The 9229-nt window shown below is 50.2% G+C and overlaps 2 protein-coding genes across 2 annotated transcripts; one reads left to right on the forward strand and one right to left on the reverse strand.

Annotated features, from left to right (window-relative positions):
* Nucleotides 1-1359: 1359 nt before the first annotated feature.
* On the forward strand, nucleotides 1360-4526 carry ANOM_009982 (plasma membrane ATPase 2; the record flags this gene model as incomplete). The annotated part of the gene is made up of 4 exons (XM_015555238.1): nucleotides 1360-1756; nucleotides 1828-2051; nucleotides 2113-2754; nucleotides 2814-4526. The coding sequence occupies 4 exons, from the start codon at nucleotides 1360-1362 to the stop codon at nucleotides 4524-4526; spliced, it is 2976 nt and encodes a 991-aa protein (XP_015403131.1).
* Nucleotides 4527-4861: 335 nt separating this feature from the next.
* ANOM_009983 (opsin family protein) lies at nucleotides 4862-5956 on the reverse strand (the record flags this gene model as incomplete). Its single annotated transcript, XM_015555239.1, has 4 exons — nucleotides 4862-5267; nucleotides 5330-5351; nucleotides 5405-5550; nucleotides 5622-5956. The coding sequence occupies 4 exons, from the start codon at nucleotides 5954-5956 to the stop codon at nucleotides 4862-4864; spliced, it is 909 nt and encodes a 302-aa protein (XP_015403130.1).
* Nucleotides 5957-9229: the final 3273 nt, after the last annotated feature.

Raw genomic sequence — 9229 nt, forward strand, 5'->3', positions numbered from 1 at the left:
TGGGGTCCCTTTAATTGCCTAATCTCCCTCCTCGCACGGAGAGCGAGGCCCCCATAGACTCCGTTGTCTCATTCTCGCAGTAGGTCGGTAATGATCACATCCGGATCAGCAGGCGCCGGTTCGTCTTCAGCACTGACGCCGAGATTTAGAAGCGCTAAGTGTCTGTCGGGCTCGAACGCCGGGCGGGACCATCACTAGAAACAGTCGTCAGTAACTGTCCCGGAAATTGGGTACAGAGGTAGGTACGCACGCCAGCCCGATCCTACCGCGCTGGATCACTATCTCGTCCTGATCCAATATACTACGGCATGAATACATAGGGGAACACAAGAAGTGGTGGGTAGATAAAATACGTAGCAGTCACTGGTCCTTTTGTGCTTTTCTTGGTGATGCGCAAAGTACTTTCGATAGCGAGCGATATCCTACACTAGTTATACCCTGCAATCCCAACCGCTTAAAGATTCACTTGCAGAAAAAAGAGGCTGCGATACAAGTATTATGCCAGTGTTCGCTAAACATCATCCTTGATCTCTTCAACAGTCCACTCAGCCCTCTCGGCCCTGCGAGCCTCCCACGCCTTATGGACTATGATTCCAAGAATGCCGAAACCAACGAGAAAAACAATAACAAATACAAGGATAACCCCAGGCTGGCTTTCTGCCCAATTACTTCGCTTCGCATGTTGATGGTCGTCAAAAAGCGAAGGTTGGAAAGCTTGCGCGGTGATGACAGGCATACTTGAGACGCGGACTCTTGAGGTTTCTCTCAATTAGTATCCGACAGGAGATGGTAGTATAAAACCATGAAACTATACTCACTACGTCAGGACTCATGCGGCCAGGGTTTGCAGACAAATCCTAGTAGACAGCGAGGCGCGTGGGATGAGGGTCCCGAGAAACCGACCCCAGCAGCAACATTGATATGATGAGCTAAATGCAGAATACAGCAGATCTACGACATCCTCGATGCTTCTGGATCCTTGGTCTATGTGATGTTCCAGCACATGAGGTCACTCTCTGACTCACCGGATCGTCCGGTCCGTCCGGCCGCGAACCTTCTATTGCTCGTTTTAACCCTATGTAGAATCACAGAACAACAGTACAGGGCAATTTCTCCTCGGAGATGACGTTCGATACTGTCAGTGCATCACTGCCAGGATCTACCCCTTGGCTGTCACCGGACTCAAATAAGAGACTTTCGCGGGATATACAGAGTTCGCCTAGAACCTAAACCTACTGGATATTAGCATCTCTTTCGCAACCACATTGCGCGTGGCCGTGTTGATTTCGTACGTGTGCCTCCAAGAGCTTGTTACCCACTGGGCCGTAGTATTTATTGCCCGATAGAATGGCCCAGACCATGCCCCAAGACAGCCCCGGCGACGCAGAGAATGCTGCTCAGCAACTGCAGTCCCCAACGAATGTCGAAGCCCCTGGTGACGGCGATGAATTCACTCGCCTCGTCAGGTTCATCTCTGCGTACCGGGAATCCGACTTCGTCAGCCCCGACGAAGGTGAGGTGCGCGTCCACCGAGTGTGGTATGCCCCGTGGCACAAGAGGAAATTCCGCTGGAAACACGTCGGCGGATCCTCGCGCAAGTTCCCTGACAGTTGGCTCCTTACTGATATCCGAGATGGTCTGACTGATACGGACGTTACTCATCGGCGTAATGTCGCCGGGTTCAATGAACTGGCTTCGGAGAAGGAGAACCCATTTGCGAAGGTTATCTCATATTTCCAGGGGCCGATTCTTTATGGTGAGCATTGCCTACTACCTCTATCCGCACTGACCGGCTGGCATCATCGTGCTAATACTGGGTTAACATAGTGATGGAGCTCGCCGTCCTGCTTGCCGCTGGGCTAGAGGATTGGATCGATTTCGGCGTCATAATTGGGATTCTTTGGCTGAATGCCGCCGTCGGCTGGTACCAGGAGAAACAGGCCGCAGATGTCGTGGCAAGTCTGAAGGCCGATATTGCCATGCGGGCTACAGTCGTGCGCAATGGGCAGGAAATGGAGTGCCTGGCTCGAGAATTGGTTCCTGGGGATGTGGTCAGTATACCTACTGTGAAACCACACTCTACAACGGATTCTGACGCAAGCCGTGTCCTAGATCGTGATCGATGAGGGACAAACCGTTCCTGCGGACGCTAGGGTCATTTGTGCGTACAACAATCGTGAACACGGATGGAAGGAGTATAAGGAACTTTTGCAGGACGGGATGCTAGACGGCTCAAGCCCTCAATCCGAGGACGATGACCTCGGTGAGGATGCAGGGACCAGACGCGGGCATTCGATTGTAGCGTGCGATCATTCCGCGATTACAGGGGAATCGCTCGCCGTTGACCGATACATGGGGGACACCGTCTTCTACACGACCGGGTGTAAGAGGGGAAAGGCTTATGCGGTGGTCCAAACAACCGGCCAGAGAACGTTCGTTGGGCGGACCGCAGCCATGGTGCAGGATTCCAAGGACACTGGCCATTTTAAGATGGTGATGGACAGTATCGGAACATCGCTTCTGGTCTTGGTAATGGCCTGGATTCTAGCAGTGTGGATTGGTGGGTTCTATCGAAATATCCCCATTGCATCCCCCGGAGAACAGACGTTGCTGTTCTATACCCTGGCGCTGATGATTATTGGGGTCCCCGTTGGTCTTCCTGTTGTCACCACAACGACCTTAGCTGTTGGGGCTGCGTATCTGGCGAAGAAAAAAGCCATTGTGCAGAAGTTGACCGCAATCGAGTCTCTTTCTGTAGGCCCATTCTAATCCCACTCCAGACCTCGTTTCAAGTTTGAGGCTGATATTAGAAGGGAGTCGATATCTTATGCTCGGATAAAACCGGGACTTTAACCGCCAATCGCCTCAGCATCAGAGAGCCGTTCGTGGCTGAAGGTGTGGATGTGAACTGGATGTTCGCCGTGGCGGCGCTGGCCTCCTCTCATAACGTGAACGCGCTGGACCCGATAGACAAGGTGACTGTGCTCTCACTGAAGCAGTATCCCAAAGCGAAGGAAATCCTGCAGCAAGGATGGAAGGTAGAGAAATTTCACCCCTTCGACCCCGTGTCCAAGCGAATTGTCGCGGTTGCAACGTGTAACGGTGTCCAGTATACATGCACGAAGGGGGCCCCTAAGGCCGTTTTACGGCTGACCAATTCTTCCGAGGCAAAGATGTATAAGGAGAAGGCGACGGAGTTTGCCAGTCGTGGATTCCGTTCCCTGGGTATTGCCGTGCGTAAAGAAGACGAGGACTGGAGGCTGCTTGGGATGATGCCCATGTTTGATCTCCCAAGGGAAGACACCGCACAGACAATGGCCGAGGCCCAGAAACTGGGTATAGAGGTCAAGATGTTAACTGGGGATGCAATAGCCATTGCAAAGGAGACTTGTAAACAATTGTCGCTTGGCACGAAAGTCTACAATTCCGAACGGCTCATCGGCGGAGGCCTGGGTGCCATGGCTGGGGACCTTGTCGAACGAGCAGATGGGTTTGCAGAGGTCTTTCCAGAACATAAATATCAGGTGGTGCAGATGTTACAGGAACGTGGACATCTCACAGCAATGACGGGAGACGGAGTAAACGACGCGCCCTCGTTGAAGAAAGCGGACTGTGGGATCGCAGTCGAAGGCGCGTCCGAGGCAGCCCAGTCCGCTGCTGATATCGTCTTTTTGAAACCGGGACTCTCCACCATTATCGATTCTATCAAAGTCGCGCGGCAGATCTTCCACCGCATGAAGGCCTATATTCAATACCGAATAGCACTCTGTCTGCACCTTGAGATCTACCTAGTGACCGCTATGATAATCCTCAATGAGAGTATCCGTAGCGATCTAGTCGTGTTTCTAGCACTGTTTGCCGACCTCGCAACGGTCGCTGTGGCATACGATAACGCATCCTACGAGCTCCGTCCTGTCGAGTGGCAGCTGCCAAAGATCTGGATCATCTCTGTTATTCTCGGCATCTTGCTCGCCGCAGCAACATGGGTGATCCGGGGTACCCTATTCCTTCCTGACGGTGGCATCATCCAGAATTGGGGCTCAATCCAAGAGATTATATTTCTCGAAGTGGCACTGACCGAGAATTGGCTGATCTTCGTGACTAGAGGCGGCGACACATGGCCATCTGTTCAGCTAGTGGGTGCAATCTTCGGCGTTGATGCCCTGGCTACAATCTTCTGCTTGTTTGGCTGGTTCTCAAATAGGGATATGGCTACTGACCCGTTCGACCAGCTGCTGGACTCCCCAAAAGAAACTCATAACGGATCGACCGATATTGTGACTGTTGTGCGGGTCTGGGGGTATTCATTGGGCGTGACTATTGTGATTGCGTTGTTGTATTATGCCCTCAATAAGATTCGATGGTTGGATGACCTGGGCCGGAAAAAGCGCAGCAGAGGCGAGATCCAGGTCGAAAATATCCTGAGTCATCTAGCCCAGGTCACTGTTCAGTATGTACAGGAGGCTGGGACGGGCAGCGGACGATTCTTCCTGGCGTCCAGTAAAGAGGAGGAAGAGGCCGAGTAGGAGCAACCGAAAGGAGCGATATTCTCTATTTTTGGACCCTCGCCTCTCTGACTTCCTACTGTGTTGGAACTTTCAACTGCTGCCTAGGTGTTATGATGCACGAGAAAGATAGTTCATATACAATTGTTTCCCGACAGTGGGAATTTTTGATCAAGTTGTATTAGACATTAATTTCGCGTGATCAGAAAAACCAAACGGAATCAAAGCGCTGACAATCCATAATCAGCGTCAATAACCTAAATATGAAACGAGCAAATCCAGTGAAATGTCAGACACCAAACGATCTCACACCCACAGGCTCTCCCTGGCACCCGTCATGTACGAAGACACTCTACCTAGACCGTCTCCTGTCCTTCCGCAGACGGGACTCCTTCGACGAGCTGACCAGGCTCAGAAGCAGTCGGCTGACCGCTACCCCCATTTACTGGGCCCGGAGCCCTAATTTCCTGGGGCTTTTCGACCCCTCCACTAACAAGTGCCGGTTCCCTCCGTCCACCAATAGGATCTTTATATGTACGAATATACAGTCCCAAATCGCTTGGGTCGATTCCGGCATGCAACCAGAGAAACACCCCACAGGTGATGGGAATAAGGCAACAGTCAAGGATGCCGTAGAAGATGAACTCCGAGTCAGGCGGGATGACATTCCCTCCCTCGCTAACCCCCCAGCATACAGGTAGAGCATCCAGAGCAGACAAATCCAACTGGCTGGGATGATGTGGGCGAGCTCGACGTCTCGGCCTAAGGCTTTAGCATATCCTCGAGGTGCTATGAGTAGAGAATAGACAAGCAATAGCCAGGACCAGATCCAGAACGCGTAATATCCTAAACTCGTATGTCAGTGACGTCTTCTGGGAAAGCAATGTGTTTATGCTGACCCCATTTGTAGTCGCTGCGGACCACAGCACCGACTACTGCCATGATCGCCATCACCGCGCTCAGAAAGCACGCCCAGAGTATATGAACAGTAGGGGCGGCGCAGGTGAAAAGCACAGACAGAGACAGAAGCGGCCAGATCAGGAACCTGCAATGTGGAAAGATGTTGTCAACATGCGATGCATAACACAGGGTTGATGGGGTGGAGATCAATCATACCAGCCACAGTACCGAACCCACCAGATCTGGCGATTCATTCCAGAATCCAAGTGGCCGCTGCGATGCCATTCTACGTCAATTGGGACCCATCCGAGATTAGACGCCATGCTATAGTGTTCTACCATTGCTACGAAAGCAACGGCTGCGAGAAGGTAATGGAATATTCGCCGCGTTGGAGGGCGGCGAAAAGATAGCCCCATTATTGCGAGCATGGTGAAGCCCATGATCGACATCACAGCCCAATACCAATCTGAGCCGCGGACAGTGATATGGATATCAACAGTCCTATCGTTCACTATGAAAGGATTAACGTGGGTTGCCCTGTTGCCACCCATTCTGTCTTCAGATGTAGGGATATTGAAGGCCCAGAGACGAAAAACAAATCAGATAGATTCTTAATGACCTAGTCCACAGGCGGACTTTATGTGCCGTGATTGAAAACTATCAGAAGCAAACCTGTGTGCATCACCAGAGCCACGTGGGTATATATCCCGCACTCATAAATCGAGTCATTGATGTAATCGATTCCTTTCTCTCATGCTCGCCATGCGTGCATGTATCTTGGTTCCGATTTGTTTACACTGAAAGGCTGGAGTAACATGGTGCGGGACGACTGCATCTACTCCGGTCCGTGTGGACCGGCTGTCGCGGACTTGTGGGCTGGATTCAAAGCAAGCGGACGGGAACGAAGAACGAGAAATAGCTGGTCCTTGGGTGTGCTGCTGGATCGAACCAAGAATTTGCAGGCCACGTTCGGCATCCTGTTTCCAACCGCTGACCCTCATACAATTGACACCAGTGTTGAACGTCATAGCTATTGAATTCGGAAAAAGTAGCAAGTCTAAGCTCTTTTTTAGGCAAACCGGTCCGCGCGGCCCTGCAGGGATTTCAGCCTGTGTTGATCATTCCGTGTGGATTGTAGATCTGATATATGTACCAACTTGACTAAGCTAACCATAGTAGTCGATGAAATGCAAGATCATGTCACCAGGGTAAGGATCCACTTATCCTTCTATTACTGGTTTAGATATACAGTACTCTACCTGGTGATTCTTCATTTGTCCCAAGATTGATATCGAGGTTTAGTTGAAAGGACCTATCTTGGTTGAGATGTATGGAATTTTCACCCAGAGAATTCTACTGAATAGGCGACGGTACGTCACGAGGCAATATAGGATATCCAGGCCAGCCGTACTTGCTTCTAGCCATAGCTGTGGACTCATGACCCATTCAATTGATATGTACTATATACAAAGCAAAGGGCCAAAACAAACGAAAGGGCTAGATACATACAAGCCTGAGTGCACGAAATACCACAAAGCCTCAAACAAAGACACAACACCATGACTACTACTCCCCCACCGCTTACTGATCAGAAGAAGCAGGGTTGCTATCCATCGTCATTGCCGCCCCTGCGTGGCAACGCCCACTGCCATTGGTCCTAGTACTCAACCTAGTCTTACACCAATGCTTAAGCGAATGAAACGCCCCATGAGTATGGACATTCTCAGAACCCCGCCGTGAGCTTCGCCCACTCTCCTGGATGCCAGCTGGGGGCGGAGGCTTGGTCATTCGTGGATATCGCAAGTAGTAAAACGCCTGGCGACATATAGGACACCTGGAATCAAAATTGCAGACCCAGTCATCGGCACAGACTTGGTGGAAGAGATGCCCACATGGAAACTCCCGTAGGATGGACGTTGAGGCTATCAGCTCAAGACAGATAATGCAGCATTCTAGATCTTGGTCTGTATTTCGGTTTTCATTCGCTTAGAGCACTATTCGATGCAAGGTATGCTGGGGTTGAGAGGATGAGGGGATGAACTCACGAGGTGGAATATCCGGAAGGCCTTGGAATGTTCGTAGTTTCGATAAGTCGAATTCGTATTTGGAGGCACGTCGTGGATGCATGGTTATTACAAGGAAAATGAAAAGGAGGTATTTGGGGGCAGACTGGGCAAGTAGCCTACGGCCGGCGGCGGTAATCCCATTTTATTATCACCACGACATTAGGGTCAGAAAAAAGCATCAAAGGTCAGATTAAATGATCGCCGTGAGGATCTGCGTGGTCAGAACAGGGTTCTGCACAGAGTAGACAGGGCTGCTCCGGATCACGCGCTGCCACGCAGAAAGACACACTCGGGTGTACCGGCTAGAGTGGAAGACACGGAAATCACGACAGCATTTGTTGACTGGAAAGGTTTAAACCCAGCTGGTATGGGGTTGACCCAAGAAAATAACGATACTATGTCATCACAGGCTATCATATACACGTTCCAAGGCACGAAGAATGGGGCGGCCTGATGCTCAACGAGCCCTGTTGTCTTGGCTCGCGAGATCGTATAGCCAGTAAGTTAGACGTTGGAGGTAGCGTCATACGAAAACCGTGTTAAATGCTTTTCAGACGCAGGAGATCTGTCTGACAGGTGCATATTTCCTTGTTAGAAGCTGGGCCGCGGCCATATCTTTTACCCCTCTCTTATCGACTTCCGGCGTTGTGAGGACGATTCGAGCTGTCCACGCTATCACAAAACAATTTGCTACTCGAGACCGTGGCTAATAATTACTAACAGCCAGCACAGTACTGTCCCGCATCTAGCCTTCCATTTACGGATGATTTAAGGGTCGCAAGGGCCTGGTTGGTTGTTCATTGTCTGAATAATGTCCGATACTGGCCAGAGTCATAATATAAAAGCTTTCATGAGGGTAACAGGCATGGTGCTGAGTGACAAAGGTCCATGGATTTGGATATCCTTCGCATTTCCGTTGCATGGGAATACATTGAGTGCATTCCGGACGCTTTCCATCACACTGTCCAAGGTCAGCAGTTCAGCGACATGGAGGAAGGTATGCCTGCCGAGTCTTACACCTAGTTTTCGTCTGCTGCAATTGTTGCAAGCGGAGCGCCGCTATGGCTTCACGGGCATGAAACCGAGATCGATGCATACAAATACGTAAGGGCGTGAGTGTCTATCGTTGATGGCGGCGAGGAGAGATGTTCATGACAGAGCAAGGGTGGCGATGTGCAGGCATGTGATGCCTCAGGAACTCAAGATACATCATCTGCATGACTCCTCCAATGCAAATTGTCAAATAATGAACCGATCGAAGGGTACCAGTAGTATGAGGGGTGCCCCTTGGGTCCACCTCCCCAAGAGAAGATTTGTAGTGGGCCCCGTCTTGGCGGTTTATATGCCCGAATCGAGAAATGGCTTCATGTCTCCCACTGCCAAAAGTCCGGCACCGAACGTTCGAGCCACATTTTGTGGACAATATTTGGAATCTGTTTGTCTTTGGCTTGGATATGATATGCTCAGGAATTCATCTGTGGGTAAGCCCTACTGCGACGGCCACCGCATTTAGAATCAAACTCCGCCAATATTTCAACTAAGCAGGTTTGATCAGAAAGATGGCTGGATATGCGTACACATGCAGCCAATTGTTAGAAATGGGTTATCTCCTGAACGCCTATATATATTCCCCATCCCCCCAAGAAGAATACTTAATAAATATTAAATAATATAAATATACTAAGACTTGTAATCTTAAAAAGTATATATTATTCTTATGTGTTTTTTAATATTTGTTATATAATAGTATTATTATAA

The sequence above is a fragment of the Aspergillus nomiae genome, assembly GCF_001204775.2.
Source record: "Aspergillus nomiae NRRL 13137 chromosome Unknown contig00367, whole genome shotgun sequence".
Classification (NCBI taxonomy): domain Eukaryota; kingdom Fungi; phylum Ascomycota; class Eurotiomycetes; order Eurotiales; family Aspergillaceae; genus Aspergillus; species Aspergillus nomiae.